This window comes from Pseudopodoces humilis, chromosome 3 (genome assembly GCF_049639895.1).
Source record: "Pseudopodoces humilis isolate 2021_Gansu_Grassland_sample_001 chromosome 3, ASM4963989v1, whole genome shotgun sequence".
Taxonomy (NCBI): domain Eukaryota; kingdom Metazoa; phylum Chordata; class Aves; order Passeriformes; family Paridae; genus Pseudopodoces; species Pseudopodoces humilis.
In genome coordinates this window covers 32,078,074-32,099,694 of record NC_142202.1, presented here as the reverse complement: position 1 = coordinate 32,099,694, position 21,621 = coordinate 32,078,074, and the positions used below count along the sequence as shown (strand labels likewise).

The 21,621-nt window shown below is 43.1% G+C and overlaps 1 protein-coding gene across 1 annotated transcript; it reads left to right on the top strand.

Annotated features, from left to right (window-relative positions):
• Positions 1-2,593: 2,593 nt before the first annotated feature.
• RSPH9 (radial spoke head component 9) lies at positions 2,594-21,048 on the top strand. Its single transcript, XM_005530598.2, has 5 exons — positions 2,594-2,820; positions 2,998-3,160; positions 3,863-3,992; positions 4,561-4,707; positions 20,786-21,048. The coding sequence occupies exons 1-5, from the start codon at positions 2,594-2,596 to the stop codon at positions 20,944-20,946; spliced, it is 828 nt and encodes a 275-aa protein (XP_005530655.2). The 3' UTR covers positions 20,947-21,048.
• Positions 21,049-21,621: the final 573 nt, after the last annotated feature.

The following is a 21,621-nucleotide window of genomic DNA, read 5'->3' as shown; positions in this document are numbered from 1 at the left end:
GAGGAATAACACTTATCCATTTTTTGCTGCGTCAGAACCAACTGCAGGTTTGTCCCCACCACACAAAAAAGCAGGTGATGGATAGCACTATAACTTGTGATCAGTGTCAGCCCAATGGATTCCCAGGACATTGCAATATTTCTGCAAGACTATTTTGAGGACAGCCTTATTAATTTGTATGTATGTATGTAATTTAATTTTAGAAATGGAAGTGACATGGAATGGGAATGATAGCTATTTTTCTTTATTCAGAGATGAAGTATACTAAAGAACATATAGGAAGATGAGCTCACTTCACTACATCAGTAAATGTGTTTTCAAATGTTTTATGAAGCTGTGCAAGCACTCAGGAGCCACTGTGCACACAGCAGCAACTCATACGTATTTCAAGATGCTCAGTTCTGTAAGCTTCGCTACCTTGCCTGAGATGAATGGAAGGGAGCCTGAGACTGTTTTCTCCCCCAAAAGGATGCCAGGTCTAAAAGGTGGAGCTGGGAGAAGCTGAAGCTGTTTGGCACACAGGTATGTGCATGTTCTGTGCAAGGGCAGGAGAATTCAGTCCTCTGATGGGAGCTGCTAGACTGTGGCACCTTATCTTGCTGAAGCAGGTGTCCCAGAAATGCCACCTAGCCAGCTGAATGATTGATTTCTGGTGCGTCTCTTCCCTCCTGTCTGCCCACTGCTGAGCAGCTCCTTGTTTGAGCCTGGGATGGCAAAGAATGGGAGAAACTGCTTGAGAACTGTTTAATAACAGTGATGGTAACCTTTAACCTTAATGAATAGCAGCGCTTTTGACCTTTCATTTGTTAAATAATGCAACCACTTACTTCCCGATCCTTATCAGTGCTTAGTAATTGGGGTCAAGACAAAGGGGAGCAGAGTTACCCACCAGACTTTACCGAACTACGAAGAATTTCCTTAAGCTATAGATATTCTTTTTTGAAAATCTTCAGTCAGGGTAGGCAAAGACTAGAGACTAGGTGGCTTAGAAGATCCACAACAGGCTAAAGAGCCTCTCAGCTGTTAGCATCTGGTTTGAATCCAGCTGTGGTTGACAAGGGCAGAAACTCATTATGATCTTGGGTTGCCTCTCTGACTCATGGGAAATGAGTTTGGCCTGCAGTTCTGCTGTTTACTGGTCAATCATAGCCCTAACATAAAATACTTATAGAGAAATCAGTGATTAAATGGGTCTACAAAGCATGAAAATTCCTATTCCATTGAGCAAATCAGGCACAGGTAGGTGGCAGCGTGGACAAAAAGTCTGTGGTCACTCTAGTGTATCCTGCCTCATTTGTGTCAGAGAAGGCGGTTAATCTTCAGGAATCTGAGTTGCCTTTTGTACAGGGTAAGTAAAGATAATGGGTCAGCTTGTGTGCCGCACAGCCCATTAAACATCTCACTTGACAAAAAATCAGGTGACAACTGTTACAGGCAGCAGTCCCAGGATCAGTGTTTTCCTTAGAAGTGAACAGGAAATGGATGAAAAAGAAAGAATTTATGACTTTACAATGGATTTAAATGCAAGTGCATGCACGTATTTATTTATACAATGCACACATATAAAAGCTTAAATTTCCTGAAGACGTCAAACAGAAATTCTATTTGTCTAAGCAGCTGCACAATCTCATTACTTATTTATTGTATTTTGTGTTAAGCCAGACGGCAAGATTTTTAAGTGCAGGAGCTGTTTCCTGGATGTCTGTGATTCAGCAAAATGAGCTGCCAAAGAGCAATCCAAATGCTGTAATTTATAAATAAACCATTTATTTACAGAGGTACATGAGCTAGATAAGATCAGAGAATCATGGAATGTTAAGGGATTGGAATGGACCTTCTAATCATCTAATCCCAACACCCCCTGCCATGGGCAGGGGCACCTCCCCCTAGACCACCTTGCTCAAGGCCTTACCCAACCTCACTTTGAACACTGCCAGGGTTGGGGCCTCCACAACCTCCCTGGCAATCTGTTCCACTGTCTTACCATGCTTACAGTAAAGATTTTCTTCCTAATACCTAACCTACATTTCCTTGCTTTCAGTTTGTACCCATCACTCCTTGTCCTATCGCTACTGTTCCGGATAGTGTCCCTCACTGGCTTCCCTGTCGGTAGTGGAAGGCTGCTATGAGGTCTCCAAAAACCTCCAGCCTGAAGAGTACCAACTTTCTCAGCCTGTCTTCATCGGGGACGTGCTTCAGTCCTCTTTATCAATTTCATGGCCCTCCTCAGGATCTGTAAGAGTGACATTGTAAGCGGTCAGCTTCAGAAGGGTTTTTTTTCCCTGGTGTCCCTGTAAGAAATAAAGCAAATGGAGCCCTTTGTGGTATCCCGGTGAAGGAGCAATGCAATTGTTTGCCCGCCTGGGTTTTGGACTCGGCTTTGGATTTAGGCCTCTTGAAACGGAGGAACACAGCGCAGGAGCCCACCCATAACCGCATCCTTATTGGGCTTATTGCTCGTCAGCGTCTGTGTCCCGGGCGAGGTGAGCTGAGCCCGGTGCTGCCGGCCTCGTCGCTCGCTGCCGCGGCGGAAGCGCGGGGTGACCCTGGCCGGGCGGGCCGCGGTCTCCCGGCAACGGGGCCGCGGAGCGCCATGGAGGCGCTGCCGCTGCCCGCGGCGCTCTCGCTGGTGGCCGGCGGCGGCGCGGGGCCCAGCCCGGAGCGGCGGGCGGCACTGGGCGCCTCGCTGCCGCTGGTGCAGCGCGACTACCGCTTCGAGCGGGTCTGGTTCTGGGGCTGCATCCAGGGCGTGCGCGGCGCCTACTACATCGCCGAGGGGCTGGGCCCCGACCGCGCCGCGCCCCGCAGCCGCCTGTACAGGTGCGGGGGTCGTCCCGGGGAGCAGGGACAGGCCGGGCCGGTCTGGGGCTGTGCGAGTCGGGGGATGCTGTCCGGTTCTCGGGAGGGAGCCTCGCTGCGCCCTCAGGGGCCTGGCGAAGTTGGTTCGAGCCCCGTTCTTTAACGGGCTCGGCCCTGAGTCGTGCTTGTCGTTGGCAGCTTGAACTGCTTGGACTGGAGCCTCCTGACGCCAGCCACCAAGGAGATGCTTGCACTGACTGAGCAGGTGAAGGGCCGCTTTCAGGGAGATCCTTCTTTTGAGTACAACTTGTCTGAGATAAACGCAGAAGCAGCTGCAAGACTGATTGAAAGTGGTAAAGAGGTAAATACAGCAAGACGTTTTCGAACTCTGTTCTCTACATTTGTGCCCCTCACACTGCACAGGGGGTGGCTTCTCCTCGTTTGTAATGAGCAGCATGAGCCTGTGGTCAGGCAAAAGATACACAATTTCCTCCTGGTTAGAGCTCGGTGCTTGTAACACCAAGGTTGCAGTTTCAATCACTGGGTGGGCTGTTCACCTAAGAGTTGGATTTGATGATCCTTATGGGTCCCTTCCAACTCAGAATATTCTATAACTCTGTCTGTGTTTCCTCGCTGCTGTTGTGTAGCAACAGCTTCATGATTGAACTCTTACTTCAGTTTTTGCTGGAGTTCAACAGACTTCAGAAATAGTAAATATCCCTTATGCTTTATTGTGCACAACTGGTACAAATCCTCACTGCGGTTTCTGAAGCTTTAATAGTAACTGCAGGCAGCATTCTTTATAAATTAATAGACAAGTCATAAGTAGGTGAATTGAGAGGGAGGAAAGAATAGATGAAGAGATAGTTAGATCTCTGGTGGTTCTAAACTGTCTGCTCCTAGGCATGTTTTCTGTCCTGTCTTAGGAGAGAAATGTCTTTTGAGGTCCTCTTAATGCCATTGGACTCCAAGATGATAAGTCCATTGTGTCACCCCAAGTTTATTTTCAGAAATGAAAATGAGGAAAGCCCTGCCTTTAAAATTTCCCTATTTTTCTTTAAAGCCTGTGATCAAGGAGGAGGCCCGCCTTATAGCTACGATAGAACAGATAGACAGAGCAGTTGGCATTGTCCCCCGGGGGGCATTTGTGAAGACTCCTCTTGGGCCTGTGCATGAAAACAGACACTTTGAAGGTAAATTCTGATTGTCTTTATCAGGATCAACTGTACTTTGATCATAAAGGCTGTAAATTAAGATGATTTTCTCTAACTGATGTTTTGATTTCAGTTGTTGGTTTTTTTTCCCTTGGATAAGATGAACAGGGAGCAGAGAATCCAGTGCCACTAATATTCAGGGGCATGATTCCACTCTGAAAGGTGGGAAAAGAGTCAGTAATAGTTCTGAATCATTAAGTTGAATAATTTGTCGGTATAAACTGTGGTTTATGTCAGTGTTTAGCAATTCTAGGTGTAGTGAATCATCCATTTAGATATAGGATATGAACAAAAGGGCACAGAAAGTTGTCCTCAAGTTGGTACCCACTGGTTATCTGGGACTGCAGTCAGTATGGTCTGCAATGCACAGCACTGGGGAGTGCTGACACCTATTTCTAACAAGCCTTCTGTGGCATCTATGGAAAAAGACTGTGATTCTGTCCTAGGCTGTGGGCATTAGAGAAACAATGTTATACTCGATAGTATAATGAATGTTACCCTAGTTCATTCGCATTTGTATTAATGCTCACCAATGACTTTTTTGCAGGTCTGTCTTTAGTGGAGGCAAAAAAGTTAAGTTCCTATTTCCATTTCACTGAGCCTGTTAACCTGAAGAATAAAACCCTGCTGGAAAAAGCTGACCTGGACCCATCCACTGACTTTCTAGATTCTCTGGAGCATGATATCCCACGAGGTAAAGGTAGCAAAATCAACAGATGCAATGAAAAGGAAGGCAATAGGAAAGTTTGAATAGCCTTGAAAACACAGAGGGGACTGGTGTGGGTTACTGTAGAGGTGGTATGAGAAGCTTCTGTGAATCTGTAAAGGAACTTTATCCTTTACTAAATATTGTAGTTACTTCCTGGTTTATTTGATTTTAAATGCTTACAACAGAAAGATGTACCAGGGCTGTCACATCCTCACAAGTCCGACCACACTGCCTCAGTGCCATATTCCCTCCTGGCTTCTGTAAAGCATGTGACAACTGGTGACCCCATTGGGAGAGATAACTTCACTACTGATAGAGGCAATTTATGTGGTTTGAAGTATTTTACACCTCTTGTTCCACACAGTGTTTCTCTTCTTTATCTAAATGGGCTCTCATTAACACCAAGCTGGTATCTCGGAGAGGCTGAATTCAAATGTTCCTTTGATGAACTGTGTTGGAATAGTCTGTACTGTGGTAGGATTATACACTGTGAAAGGAAAAAAAATACAGGCATACTGGATTGTATCTGCAGTTTACATCTCTACTGTTCTGCTGGACAGCTGCAAATATATTGAAAGTCTCTTTCAGGGATCCCTCTGGCAGGGAGTGGCTTGTTATTTGTTTCTATCTGTTTTTTTGCTGATTTGCTGCAATTTTTTGGATTGGACCAAGTGTTTTCATGTCTTCTGTCTAGGGAGATTCTTGGGGAAACAATTCAAACTTAGATTTGTTATTTTATTCCTGTCCAGGAGTAGTAGGATAGGATACTAGGTGACCTGTGCTAGATGGAATTGAATGGATGGACAGTGAATTGCCAGTGTTGCAAATAGCTTTTCAGATTCCCTCTCCTGCCCTTCCTCTCTCTTCTTACCTCCTCCTCCCAATCTTACCTTTGGCAAAAAAGCGAGAATGTGAGCTTCTGCCTGAATTCTGAACATTTTTGACAGAGCATAAACCACTAAAATCTAAACCACTCTTCAATTTACTGGGAATGTCCTTATGCAGTTGTTTTCCAGAGGTGTAATATGGAGAGACTGTACATTTTTACATACACTGGCTCACTGCCTTTTGACTCAAAGCAGAATTGCAAGAGAGATTAGATCTTAGATATCTTGTAAGAAAATTTTAGCTGCAGTTTTGTAGGATAGTTCAGGTTTTGCTACTGCTTGTCTTCCTGCTGCTCCCCACTCTTTTTTCCTCCCTCCCTCATGGTAGGGAAACATGCCATGTGTTAGACATGAAGATGGTGGTTTTTTTAAAGTCTTCAAATCAAATTTGACTTGTAGCTGTATTTTACCCAATGGCAGATAGAAAGTGAGATTCAACTATACCACTGTCATGACTGTGTTTCTGTGGCAGCCTGATGTCTGTGTAAGCATGAACCCTCATCCCCTTCCCAGGAGGATGTTGCTGTTAGTGTAGATTTCAGTATCCTTAAAAAAGCCTCTAGGAGACTACCTGAGCTGAAGTGCAGCTGAGTGCTTCTTAATGGAAGAGAAGATTCATCATGGTGCCTGTGCAGCTCTGCCTGCTCTGTCCTGAATTTGGGAAAGAGGTGGAGGAGGTGAAGGAGGTAATTGGTAACAGGAATTGGTTACAGGATCAGCAAGGCGTGTAGCCTCTCTAATTGCATTCTATCACATGCAGATAGGAGCTCTGACATTAAAGAAAGATCAACTCGGCCTCCTTTAACGAGAATTCAGGTTGCCTAAAAGTACTGGTTGCTTATGAAAATGTGAGGGAAATAAAACCACTACAGACACAGGCTTTCTGCTGATTTTATCTGCATGGCTTTGCCAGTCACTCCTGGTTGTGAGATACTCAAACTCTGGTTCTCAGATTACTTTCCTTAAGCTCTGACAGTGCATGTTGGTCTTGACAGAGCAGAAAAAGTAGACAGCGCTTTTTCTATTAACTGACATGCTGTTCATAGCTCTGGCAAATCCCCTCATTTTGACCTGAAGTTTTTCTTGCCTTTCCTGGTTAGATCATGTCTTGAACAGTTATTGTCAGAGCAGAAGTAGGAATTCTCTAATTTATAGCATCTAGAATTGTGAATGAAGATAGAATTGTCTCTTTTCTCAGTAAATACGTAAGAAGTGATCTGGGGGTAAGTGACGTTGGAATGAAGCTCGCAGCCTGCGTTGGCTGAATTCTCCTAGCATCTTAAAAGACCTAAAGAACAGAACTGAGAGATTAAGAGCTGATTTTAACCTTTCTAAAAGTAACAACTCTGTTGGAATAGTTTTCTGTATTAATTGAGATTTAGCATCTGTGATGACTGTCAAGGGGGTAACTGTCATAAGATATATGGTGTGTCATTAGAGGAGAGCAGAGATGTCTTACAGAATGGAAAGCTGGAGGCAAAGAGAACATTTTATATGACAGCTGAGAGGTGGGAAGAAAGGAATTTAAAACTGAGTTGAATAAAGGCAACAATGGTAAAAGCAGAGTTTAGTGCAAAATTGGAAAACCTGGAATTTTGTAACAAAACTGTCTGCCATTCTTATCTTTACCAGTGATATCTGTGGTGTTTACAGGTTCCAGATTCTGTCTGTGTGCCTATCAGGTTATCTGCGCACTTCAAAAGTTCAGAATATGTTGCTGCTCCTCCTTTAATTATTCTGTCTGTTTTTTCTTGGTGTATCAACTCGCACAGAAAAGTGACTGACTTAGCTTTTTTTTTAAAAAAATGCATTTTTAAAAATGATTCTAGAGAAAAGTGGGAAATGAGAAACTTGTCTCGACAGAATGAACATGGAGGGATTGTGATACAGATCTTCTGTCACCACAGTATCAGATCATGTAATGCTTCATCCTGATCCAAAAGGCCAGCTGGCCAGAACATTGCATGCTGGGATCTGTAGGTTTTGCTGGCCATATGTCTGCATTAAAGATAAGCTTATTTGCTCTAGTCTAAGCAGACAATCTGCTCAACTTTATGCACAATTAGATGTAGCCTTTCAGCTGCTGGCACATTGCCAGCGTTGCCCTTTCTGCTGCATGGAGTTTGGAACCCTGGACATAGTATTTCAGGAACTGGGGCTGTGGCAGTTTTACATCTCCTTGTAGATAACGGAATGGCAAAGCAAATAGCAGTAATTCTTAGCATGCCTACACCATTTTTACTTGATGACTTAATGTTGTAAAATAATATGAAATATGATCTGAAATAACAGATATGAAATAATAGACACTTTCCAGGCATTGATAATGATGGGGGAAGTGAAAATGGAGGGAGAAGGTTGATTTTACTGTGACCCTGGTATCAGATCAGACTATGACCCATTCTGCAATGATAAAGAAAGGGGATGAATGAAAGTCTGAGGTATTAGTGTAGAATGGAAAGCTTGGAAGTGAGACAAGGGTTGCAGAATCCAGTTCTTTGGCACTTTCAAACTGCAATTCAGAAAAGCAATAACTTGACTCTGGGTGTTTGTTACAGATTACTAACTCAGACCACTTTGATATGGAGATAAGGGACACCAATAGAACACTGCTAAAAACTGATGTAGGTGGGGAGGTATGTCTAGATAGGAAAAGATATGAGTGGAAACAGGGTTTCTATGAGAAGATTTTCTTCAAAAGTCATGACCCCCAGTCAGTAAATAGCTGCCTTTGGCTGAAAACCTACCACAGTTCACTTGCAGATTGAGAGTAGAAATTAGAATAAAAAAAGACATGTAAAAGGAAATGCAGAAGGTTTGGAATGATTAATGATTTATATAAATTGGAATTTATAATGAGTAAAGAATGACAAAAGGAGCTAGAATAACTGGAGTAGTCCGTGACAACGGTAAGGCAGATTTTTTTAAACTATATTGAGAAGAAAAGAAAGCATAGTAAAGATACTGAAAACTGTCACTAAATGGTGATGGTAAAAAGGCTGATAAGCATGTGGAAGGGCAGAAGAGCTCAATTTTTTTCTGCTTTATTTTTGGAAAGAATATGGACTTGCATCAAGCAAAGACAATAAAACAGTGTTCCAGACAGTTTTCAGATTGTTTGCTAAGGGAGGGTAGAGTTAAACAGAATTTACTGTGGATCAAAAACATTAAAATGGCAGTCAGACAAGTTACTTCTGAAATCATTATCTCAGGAGACTTGTGGCATAATAATCTTTAATAAATCCCGGCATTGCAGAATTATTCCCCTAAATTTAATCTTCCTTAGCAGTTGTGATTCAGAATTCACTGAATGGGTGTATTTCTGGGAGAGGTTAGAAAGGGACCAGTACCAATGTTGATATTCTTCAACTTATTTATAAATGATCTAAAAGCAAAGGGTTGGTGGAGAGATGCGTAATGACAAGGGCGGGATGGATACAGAGATTGGGAAAACTGAGCTTACCTAAATACAGTACATTTTGGTGTACTTATCTGCAAAGTCACATGAGGAAAGTAAATCAGACTTTGAGAATTGTATTCTAGAAACTGTGGCTCTGAAAGGAAATCCAGGCACAACCGACTGAACATCAGCTCCCAGGCTGATCCTGATACTTAAAAGGGTAACTTGATCTGCAGATACATAAACAAGGGTGTAGCAACGAGGAGCAGGGGAGTGACTTTACTTGTACATATACTGTTAGTGGAATCATAACTGGATTACTGCACATTGCAAAACTGGAGAGTTGCAGAAAAGAGTCACAAGATGATTCAAGGGCTGGTGAGAGACATAAACACTTCAATCTCTTTATCTTGAGGAAAAGCCTGTGAGAATGGCTTTATTACACTGTGTAAATACTACATGGAGTTTAAGTATTACCTACTGAAGATCTATTTATTATAGCAGAGAAAGGTGGAACAAGAATCAGCGGCTAAAAATTATAGCCAGAACTAAAACGAACAATGAGATACAATTTACAAGAGTGAAAAGATTACCACTTAGCAAGGGTAATGGATGAGCCTATGTCTCTTGGTATCTTAACATCATGCTGGATGTCTTTGTGGGAATTGTGTTTCTGTCAAATGCAAATACAAGTTGATAGTCCCAGACACACGTAAGTGACTTCAGTTTAGTGGGCAGTGGTATGTACACCAGGAGTCCAGATTCCTGGTGTGCCTGGCCATAAACTTGATGATGGCCATGGAGGATTATGTTCAGCTTGGACTTCATTGTCAGTGACAGTAACACAAAGGTGACAATGGGTTCCAAGTGCAAGTCAGCTGGCATTGCTTTCTGAACTATGATATGTGAGGGCTCAAAAGAGGACTGATGAGATTCCTGACTTACTGCCATTGTGGATCTTCATTGTTGAGAGAGATTTTATAGCATCAATCCAAACGGGTATACATACAGTGGCAGGGTGAATCAGTGAGTCTTGTCTACTTGCCATTTCAAGATGAAGGTAGGGTAGAAGTGCCTAGACAGAAGATCATTCAAGCTCCTTTACCACTTGACTGTGGAGGAAGTGACAGGCACTTGGATTGTAGCTATATTTCTTCACCCAAAAGTGCAGTGGTTTTGGAGCACTCCTTATGCAGCATTGCAGACAAAGGGATTTGTAGCCATTTCTTTGGCTGAAAATTTTGAGCATGAGCTTTATGTAAGCTTGCTGAACAGTAGCCTGGGTTAGAACACTAACCTCCTGTCATCTGAGATTCATTAGCACAGTCTTTATCGGTTTAGGAAAAGCTGGTGCCTAATGGCTCCTTGAAGATGGAGGGGCTGCATTTCTAAGTGGGAGATAGTTTTCGTGGCTGCTCTCTAGGGCCATTTTGGTAGCCCCATTACGGCTGTCCCAAAAGGGTGCAGGAAGGAAGAAGGCCAGGAGGCACGACCCTGCTTTATCTCCATACATTAACACAGCTAATTAACTTGCTTTCGATCCCACTCCCCCCTCCCTCCTCCCTTCAAGGCGATTAATCCCCTATCAGCCTCGGTCTCCAGCCATTTGAAGAGTCTGTGTCTGCAGAGGTATTTACAGCCCCCAGCCAGCCACCAGAGGCGAGGGCCCTTTATCGGGGCTCTAAGACAAATGGCTGCCTATCTCCCTAGTGGCCTTGCAAAATCCAGCGATGTGCTACGCTGTGCTGGCCACCTACTTTCACCCAGCCTCCCTTCTCCACTAACATTTCACAGATGTGACCTGAACCCTCCCCTTTCATTGCTTAACGATAAGCAGCACCTCCCTAGCTCTGTGAAAGCCGAGAGCCAGAGCACTTTACTCCTTAGCCTGCCAAGAGCCACGCAGGGACAAGGTTTTTCAAGCTGTCTCACTGAAATCCAAACTAAAAGACTCATAATAAATGAGAAGGCACTACTTGATGTTCGCAAGAATAAAAAGAGGTAGTGAAAATGTAGACTGAAATACCTACCATGGCTCGCAGTTATCCTCATTCCTCATTAGGAGATGTGATCCTTAGGCTTAGTGAATGTGTGAAACTGAGCTACAGAGTCCCATGGTATCAGTTACCTGATATTTATACAAGTAGTTTTGACAAATTAGCTTTAGAATACAGTGTTAGAGAATGAGAAAACCAGATGAGTGTGCATTTGAACTGATCTGATCTGAAAATCGAACCTTAGTGGGTTGTTGGTAAAAGCATTGGTACCTGAATTTCTCCGTTCAAACTGTAGTCGGCCATTCCTAGAAATAATTCCAGGATGACTAGCTGCTGCTTTCCAGCAGAGTGCACTATGGTGCCAGCATTGTCAGTGCTGAGCACAGAAAAGGAAAACACGGAAAAGTAAAATGAGAAAGAAAATCACCAAGAACAGCATCAAATCAAGGAAAAGGTATGCCCTGAGTTTCCCAACTCAGTGTGGCATACTGGCCTCCTGAACTGTAGGTATAGAGAAGATGTTCTCTCCCTTTCAAGCTTAGGCAATTTCTGGAATAGTCACTAGGCTTGAATCATATGCATGCAAATGGATATACACAATATATAAGCATGTTCCCTACATTCTTCAGAAGCAGGGTCACTCTTAATTTTTGCCAGTGATGTGTAGAGGCTATTAATGCTGTTCCTACAGGGACCCAAGACCAAGACAAGATGCTGTCCCTCCTACAAGCTGGGGTGCTGTCAGCTCGGGAGTTCAAGATCAGACTGGAACCTCTCATGTGGCAGCACAGCAGGAGGATTCCCGGCCCAGCTAGTATTAGAACTTCTGACTGGCTGATCACTGTCTGCTTTGATTACTGGAAAGGAGCCTGTTTTCCTTGGGCTTTATATCTATGGGCAATAAAGCAGTGCATTCATGGCTTTTGGGTCTGGAGTCTGTATCACCTCAGGGTCTTGTTTAGTCAGACCTTGTATGAGTTTATACTGGAACAGGGCTGCCCATAAGTTGAGAGCTGTGGTGGAGTCCTTCACCCTCCAGACTGTTGCAGGGAAAGAATGAGGACAGAAGCAGAGTCTTTGCAGCAACTCTCCAGGGTTGAAAGGTTTTTTTTTAAGGGTTTTTTTCTCCTCAGTGAAAGAAATCATCACCCACCCTGTCTCCATTTAAGCTCCTGGTTCCTTGGATGTAAAAAGGAGATTAACTTCTTGCTAAAATGATGGGAAATGCTGGTAAAGCCTTACAGAACCAGAAGCTGCAGTTTTATCACCACATCAGTCAGCCTTGGCCTAACTTTTTCTCTAAGGAATGATGAAAAATTATTTGTGGGGGAAATCCTAGGACATTTGTCCCTGAAGTCAGAACGAGGTCAGCTTTTGCTAGGAATGATCCAGTTCTGAAGGGGCTTCAAGGAGTGGCAGCTCCTGCCTGTGCAGTCGTTGGCATTGGTGCCAGCCCTGCATATAGCTTTGCTTTGCTGTTTGCTGTCCATTTGGCCACAGAGCTTTTGAAAGAAGGAAGCCCACTGGCATTATTCTGTTTTATCATACACAAATATCATATGGATTGAAATTCTGCATGCTGAAGAAGTGTGTGGTAGTGTATAAAGGGAAAAGACAAGGGTCAGGTATATTTGTACAGCAGTTATGCTGAGCAGAAATAGCTAGGCTATCATAGGCATTAAAAGATGCTTAGCCTTTAGTGTTCAGAGTTAGCACTGCACTGTGCTGTGTGGATATGCTCAGTGTGACAGTATTCACTGAAACTGGTAAACTCTTTGGGTAATTTGGTCTAGAATTTGTATGTAGTTTAGTACAAAAACATCAACAGTTTATAATCCGTGCCATCTGTTCCTCATTCCAAGCCGTTTTAACTAGCCTTGCTAATTTGATGATGAGGTAAGAATTACAACTGGGGGACTGACAAGGCTTGTGGACTTGCCCCTCCTGTAGGAGAGTGAACTGGACGTGCTCTAAGCATTTGGTGGATTTTGAATCCCAGCATCGACTCCTTTGTGTTTTCTCAGAATTCAGAGATCAATGTGAGGTTCTTTGCCCCTAATCCAGCCCCTGTTCATCATTATCACCTCCTCAAAGTGGTCAAAGCTTTGTTACCAGGAGAGGAAAAATCTTACAAGGTGGCCATAATCTCCTCTGAGAGTCAGACAGATATTCTCCCGTGGGTAAGAAAGTGACAGTGACCAAAAGCTCTAGGGGAAGCAGGCTAGAACAAAGCTGCCCATTGCATCCTTTCATCAAACTGTTAATCTTTCTTTCAAAGACATCACATTTGTTTGGTGACAAAAGCCCCAAAGAAGCTGAATTGAGCCTGAAACCCTGTAGCAAGATTTAGAGGAAGCGTCTTTCATTCCGAGCAGGGAGGGGCGAGAGACTCCTTTTTCTTCCTACCAACCAATGGGCTCAGAGAAACCCACGAAGGTGACGGATTAATGCAGGGGCTCCCCAGGTAGATGCTACGTGACTCCCAGCACGCTCCAAAAACGTTTCCACAGCGACCAGCTGAACAAGAAATATGGAGTGTGATGAGATCCCGCATAACCTTGTGCTTTGGAAGAAGGTGATTTGCCACTCTGAGAGATTTCTAAATTTACTAGAGAAAACCCAATATTCAGTGATCTGTATTATAGTTGTCAGAATACAAAGCGCATGGATTTTAATCAGGTTTTCTTACTCATTTTAAGTTTTGATTGCATATGGTTTTGCTGTTTCCTCTAGTGCACAGCCCTATTCCAAGTCTTTATTCCAATGCATTCTGTGCAATCTGCATCTTTCTCTTAATTGGAATATTTTGTTGTTGTTGTTTTGTTTCATCAGGTGGATTTAGGACTAAAGGGCAAACTAACAAGGCTATAAGGGAGGCTCTAATTTGAGTCAGTGCTAGCTTTTTCAGTCCTTCCCATCCTCTGCTGCTCATTTATATCTGTGTATTGTCCCTTCTTTTGTGTTGGCATTGCCGGCTGTGCAGTCAGATTCCAGCTGGAAAAATAATGTTTTTTCTGTCCAGTATATTTTTCAGATGGATTGTTTCCCCAGCCTTACTCACTAAGCAGTAAATAAACACTTTTGTGGTCTCTGTGCTGGAAGAATGATGAGGATGGGAATAAGGGTTTGAGGGCAAAGGCTGCTTCAGTTGGATTAAGCAGCACTGCTGTTAGATGCCTAAGTAAGGCCTGAATTTCATTTTTACTTGGAGGTGCATGAATACTGTGTATCCGGGACAGCACTGCAATCTCCGAGTCTTCCTCGTCAGCAGGAAACAGGTTCTTAATGTGTAAATAGAAGGCCTGGGCCTGTTGAAATAATTTCTACTGCAGAAGCATCCCCAGTGGGAGAGGAAAAACATATAAAGTATGACCATTTTACTTTGGGGTTTGGGCATGGTGGTATTTGTGTGTCAAGGACATGGCAGGCATTAGGACCATGCAAGAGTTGCTTGGCAGCATCTGACTGTAAGCTGTGCTTTCCTGGCTCTGGAGGCTTTTAAAAATAGTACTGAACCTGCAACCAGTCTGTGTTTTTATTTAATTATTATTAAATAGTTATATGGGGAATTGGAAATATTGACAGCAGTGTTAACATATGGGGTGCAGGTGGTGTGTCAAGCAAATGGAAGAGATTTAGTTTGCAGCCAGTAAGTGGCACAAAAGAGTTTGGGCCCCACATAGGACTGTTTGGATGTGTCCTTATGGCTGGTAGGCTGTGTGTGAAACGTCCGTGTGGCACAATTTATTGAGAGCCAAAGCACAGTGACCTTTCCTTACAGCTGCTCTGTTTGCAATATGTCTTTGTTCCCTATAGACAAAAAATTAGCAGTAGTAATATCTACCCAGTGTAGAATTTTCTGCTGGAGGGAAATGGAAGCTAAATCCCATGGGTGTAGGGAGGCTTTGTCAGCTCTAAGTGCTTGGGGTCATGCAGCCAAGCAGCGGCTGCTTTTGCAGAGGGGAATGGTTATGTTGCCCCTCTCAGGGTGTTAATATTTGTCCTGCAACTCCATACTTGACTTCTACTTAGGACTAGCTGCAACAATGGATGTTGTAACCTGCTCTTGTGGCAGCATAATGTGTTAATGGTATGTGCAGCCACACTATGGCTGCTTTTCCTTTGAGACATTTCCTCCTTTGAAGAAGAATTGATAATGTCAGTTTTATGGCCCTCTGTGAGATTTTGCCACATGGAGCCTCTCTATCAGGCTGTCTAGCTCTTAAAGCTGTTTTTCCTCAAGCTTGCACTGAAATGAGGCATTGCTGAATCACCTCCAAAGCAACAGTGTTATGAGAGGTCATACTGCAAGTGGACCAGTTATAGCAGCAAAGTTCTACAAACAGCCCTCTTAAAAGGGTTTTGTTTAAAAGCCCATGTCTCACGCACCCTATTGCTTCTGTGGATTACAAGATTCAGCCCATAGCTGAGGCAGACATGGGGGATGAGACAGGGATTTCTATTGGCGACTGGAAAAGAAGAAGAAGCTGAGAAGGAGTTGACTTTTGAAATTCAGCTCTGGTGTTCTGGCAGCTGTTGAAGGGCCATAAAAAAGGCAGTGGTTTAACACTGGGTGAGCATCAGGATCTTCAAAGCACTTTCTTGTTTGGGAAAGATGTAAGGAACTCCTCAGAATTCCTGCCTGTGTTTGGAGGGGTGGAGGCTGCAGCCTGATCCAAAGAGGGAATAGGAAGCTCCAGATCTTCATCCAGCGGGTACTTTTCCCATGCTCTTTCCTCCCACACAGCAGCTCCCTCCCTCCCCTTCTGGAGCAGCAACAGGCAATCGTTTCAGCACAGACAGTGCTTGGCTTTCTTAAGTTTGCTGGGTGCAGCCTGAATATTAGCTTGCATTAAGAAATGTATTTTGAACTTTGGGAACCTCCACCAGAGCAGTGTTACTGGTAGGTATCTCTCACGTGAGAACAATGACCAGTTCCCTGCACTTCAGCGAGCTTTACATGATGAGTGAAGTTAACTCTGCTACCTGACTTAGAGACAGCACACATGGAGATGCAAGTTAAAATCAGTATTTAAGTCTAATAAATCCAACCTTAATTTGCTGTCTCCTAGTTCTAGTTGTATTCTCTCCCGTGCAAATAATAACATTTAAAAATACTTTTTTCTTGACAACTATGATCTAGGAATCTTGGTGTACCTTACAGACTGATGCTTTGAGCTTCCCAGTCTCTCAGTAAGAGACATATTGTCTGACACAGGGACTGCCATGGAATATTCTTAGCCAGTGATGGATTTGGACCCAGAAGCCCACTTCTGCAATTTTATAGCAATATAGACCTGAAGCTGTCTATGCAATGGTTTTACCCCAACAACCATCCGTAATAGCACAGAAGTTTAAAAAACAAAAAGAGATAAGAAAAAAAAAGGGATGAAAGTAGAATTTAATTTTCATGGTTCTCATTCCTTTTTATATTGCATTGTTAAATGCATTTCTAAGATTTTCTCTTAAGGAAGAAAAGGTGGCATATTAATTTTAAGCTATTATTGCATACTGTTCATTAGTTACTGTTTAAAGAACTTCTAGAGTGATTTACGACATCAGTATTTCAAACTCCTACAAGAAAGGTGGGCCTTCGCAAAAAAAAGCATCTTGTTTGAATATTGTGAGATTTGAGCTGTGATAGAAGAGAACACAAATGTCCTGTATCTTTCCAAGAGAACAAACTTCTTCATGTCTCACAAGTTCAAATTGTGTTTTATGCACCATTTCCTGAAATACTGCTGATGTGGTGAGGTATGGGGAAAAAAAAGTAATGAGATAATGGGTTCTAATTTTTTCCCTTTATTAAAAAGTCCAAAGAACCCAGAGAGGTTCCTGAACTTTAATGTAATCTCTTCTTAGAAGACACACTGGCATTCTATATAAAATGCAGTTTCTGAATGGGTTTTGTGTGTTGCAAGAGTCCAGTCTGGAAAAATAAATTGAAAAAATCACCTTTGATGATTAGGTTAGAAAAATGTCTCTAGTGATCCAGTTAGTAGAAGGTGGAAGGTGGCACTGCTGCTACTCTTTGGCTCTGCAGTATAAAGAGCAACTCTAGGATTAATCATCATTCCAACTGAAAGCAGGATGCCAGTGAAAATGACATTACAGTTCCAGACAGATTCTTGTAATTTTTCCTGTTCTCAACCTATGTTGTGCTGATCCAGATGGGATTGCCCTTACGTAACCTGCTTGTTTTTGTTCAGGCCCTCATTTCACAGGAAGGCTTATGCAGCATCAGCAAAACTTCACTATTCATATTTGTGCAGAACTACAGGCAGAAGGAAGGGCCAGAGAAGAGCTGGAAAGTATAATCATAAGAATTACTATTCCCCAAAGGTCTCACATTTATGAGATTACAAATTTGAGCCCTTTGGGAGTTGGCAGCTTGGACAGATGATAGGGAAATGTAGAACCTGCACATCACAGCCTTCAGAGATGTAGCATGAAAGTGAATGGAGCCATCTTCTATTATATCTCCATTTCTGCCAGGTATGAAGGTGCATGGGAAGTTCCTTTGATCAGTGGATTTAACTGCTGATGAATACTTATGATGAATGCTAAGATTGATAAGCCTGTGTGTCACTGGATAAATGTTCTGAGGAGATCATAGATCCACGTACTCTATTGCCCCAAAGCACAGATACAGGGATGTAATTATGTTTTTTTAAACTTGATTTACTCCATCTCCTCTATGAATTTATCCAACAAAAAGATCTCTAAATCCAGATATAGTTCCTAGGAGCGTTAAAAACCCTGTTTTCCCTCTTACCTTTCCCAGTTGTCATGCTCCAGGCATTTCTTTTTTGTTCTGTGTAAATGGTTTGGGGCAGAGGGTTCATCTGTGTAGGTGAACTCATATAAACAAACTATCACATGTACCCAGGTTGTTAGATGCTTTCAGTATGTTGGGAGGCATCAACAAATTACATAATCCCTAAAGGTTTTCACCACCCAGCAAGGCAAGGCACAGTACTATTCTTGACAGACTTGCTTCTCAGAGGACTGGTCCTAAATCAAAGACAATGAGCGTTCCTCACTGCATTATCTTTTTGTCATAGAAATTTTTCAAAAAGTTTATGGTGTGTTGTCATGTCCTTCCCCACAAACCTGCAGCAATAAAGCTGCAGCAAGTACCACCAGTATTTGGAGGAAAGACTTGTAGATAATTTCTACAAATTCAAGCTGAAGAATCATGTGCTAGGAGCAGTCATTCAAAGAAATTGACAGTTACTTGTCACTATTACGTTCAGACCTATTCGCCTGCTACTTGTTGATCAATACTCCTATGCGTGGTCATGCTACTGTCACTAGCATGTGACAGTACTGACACACTAGTGCTGAAAACTTTTAGACAAAAAGTTCAAGAAACTGAAAGCTTGTCCTTTGACAATGGCTGTAGTACTTCTATCACTGGATAATCTGCCTTGTAGTGAAGTGTTCCTCATCTGGGTTTCCAAGCTATCCACGTGGTGAAATTTCTTAAGAACACACAGATCCCCTCAGTCAGGACTTGTAATCCCACTGGCTGAACCATAATAGGCGTTTTTACTCCAGATATGAAAAGATCCAGTCCAGTTTGTGCTCATGCGAGTGGCACTGGAGAGACTGGATGGGAGATTGGGGTTGCCTTGTATATGAAACCACTGCTTGTGAAGATATTAGCTCATGTTGTACCTAGGACTTGTGTAAAGAATTTCACAGTGCAAGGAAGGTGAAAAGATGGCACATAGCTGTATCGACTGTACAATATTAAGAAGTGCTGTGCTTTACTGCAACCCCAGTTGTTTGTCTTCAGTGGAATTGTGAAGAGTGAGTCGGAAGTAAGTTCTCTAAAGCAGAAATCTCCTGAAAAAGACTGTGAATGTCTGTTTTGTACTTCTGTCCAGCAGCTCGAGTCAGTCTGTCAGAAAAGAGGTAGGTATTCTTGCTCTTGTTCACTGAGTTCCACATTTGCACATGACTGAAGAGGGGACTTTGAAAGGTAACAAATCAGAGAAGACACAAGACTTGCTTATTACAGTATAGCAAACATGTGGAACTTGCTACTGGAGGAGACAGAGGAAATGGTGTCCAAAAAACTTGAGAAGTACAGAAATACGAAGAGCTAGGTAACAGGTGAGCAGCAGAACTCACAACACCTGGTTTTACAGGGTTTTAATGGTACTGCTCCTTTCTGATTCTGGAGCCACCACATAAACATTTCCCCTCCACTTCCCTCAGCTCCTGTAGTTTGCCATGAACTGCACGACATCTACTGCAAGGGAGCACGCAAGAGCCCAAGGCTCCACAAATGCTGATTGCCCAGCTAGCTGCTGCCTCGTGGCTGCCAGGCAGGCCTGACAGCCCATGCTTCCTTGCAGCTGCTGGCAGGCCAAAGCTCCAGGAGCTGCAGTCAGCCATTGGGCCACATCCCAGGGAGATCTGCTGTAGGAACCTGGGGTGTTAAAGCCCTTCAGCCCTTTGTTGGATGTCACTAAAACTGGCCAAGTGTTTTAAGTGAGTGGAGCAGGAGCACAGGCAGCTGACAGCAATCACAGAAGTCCTTCCCCAGGCTAACTGTGACATGAGTAAGCATGAATCATAGCTTAAATGGATGAGCCTAAAATTAATGAGCCTAAAATTATCTACAAAGATGAATACTGCCTAAATAGCCCAATACATTATGTGCTTTCTGCTTATCCTGGAATTGGCAATTTTGGCTTTTGGTACAGATACGCTGACTGTAGGCCAGTGGTAGCCTGACAGTTCCAACCACATGTTTTTTAGTTTGGGCCTGCTCCTTTTTTTTTTTTTTTTTAAATGGAGATTCAACAGGAACCTTCTTCCCTACATTGTAGCCTCTAGACATTACTGATGCTGAAGCTGGTATTTTCTTCTCCTGGCAGCTCCTTGCCCTCTGGCAGTGAATCCATGCTGATACTTCAGTCCCTTCCCTCTGGCACAATTCCCAAGCTGTCATGTCAGATGCAAAATAAATACTCAGAGGCTCTGAGCTCCTTGCATCCAGAAGAAGCTGCATTTTCACACTGGCTCTGAACCTCTTCTGTGGAGCCAAAACAAAATTAATGTGGAAACTAATCCCTTTGCCCCTACCACGCACATCCTTTTCAATGGTGGAGCCAAGAAAGACTGAAAAGAATTAACCTTTTCCATAAATTTTCAGATAGGAAATACCCTACTTTTAATTTTCTTGTTTTTTTCCAGTTGCTGCATCAGAGAAACCAGTCTTCCCTGAAGGAGGAAAGCACCTTCTTCCTCTTCCCACTACTAATGCTTGAAGTTTATTTTAAGGATAAATTTCATTCCTATGCAGAATTGCTGTAACTCATCTTGGCTCTCTATAGCTATTAGTTACACCAAGTAGGTGGCAGAGCTTGTTGGAGTAACTGCTGCCCACTCAGAAACAGCCAAAATAGCTGCAGCCTCTCCTGGGGATCAGCTATACCAGTCTGGAGCTCGAGGGTCCCTTCTTGTGACGCATATGACATTACCACCATAGCCATGGGAATATGCTACTATGTGAACCCAGACAGACATCTGGAAATGAGGGCAGCCTGCAATGCTGAAATGACAAAAGGAAAACAGGGCATTGAGGTTTATGTTCTCCCTGACTTCTCTCCTTTCAGGTGTCACAAACTCCAGTGCAGCCTTGCACCCTGCTAACTTGTCTGGCAAAACACACAGCAGCCCTTCTCTCAGCTTAGGATAACTTACTGCAGGAACACTGCCTCTTTCTCTTTTCCAGCAATTCATTTGCACATCTTCTCACACAGGCTCCTGGAGTATCCAGCTAGAGAAGGGAGGCACTGTGGTGGTGCTGCGGAGCCTGCTGTGGCTGGGACTGACATTCTACCATGTCCCAACAACCAAACAATTTGGCTACGTCTACTTTGGCACTGGTGAGAAGAATCTGGATCTGCCCTTCATGCTTTGACTTCTGTCTGGAAGAAGGACTGAAGAACTAGAAAAGATCTAGGTTTTATACTTAGGAAATTTTGCTTACTGCTTGTTCTAATAAAAATGTGAAACCTCTGCACTTTGAGCAGGATTCTTTTGTGCCTGGATCCTGGCCCTGATTCTTTTCCTAGGACTTCATTGTACGCAATCCTCCTTCAACTGCAGATTGAATCCAGAGAATCACAGAATATTATTAGTTGGAAGGGGTCCACAAAGCTCTTAAGTGGATGGCCCATATGGGGATTGAACACAACCTTGACATTATTAGCACCAAGTTCTCCCTGTAATGTGTCACTGCAAATCCTTTAGATAGTAACAAATGCCATTTTCTTCCCTGACAGGCAAGCTCTAGATCAGAAATCAAACCTAGGCCATCTGTCTTGATTACCAAAGCACCTTGCTTACACAAGAATTTGGAAACATGAATGAATACCTGCTGTCACCTATGAATGACAAAAGCAGAGGCAGTCAGAGCAGAAAGCTGATGTAATAATATAAGAGATGTGTACTAAACCCTGAACTCTAGAAAGGCATATTGAAGAGAGTATTTTGCTTTTCAGATGTTAAGATTTCACTAAAATTAGAGAGGTCTTTCCAGCTCATGTCACTAAACTGTAGGAAGAAAATAGCTGTGGGCATTACCTGGTCTTGA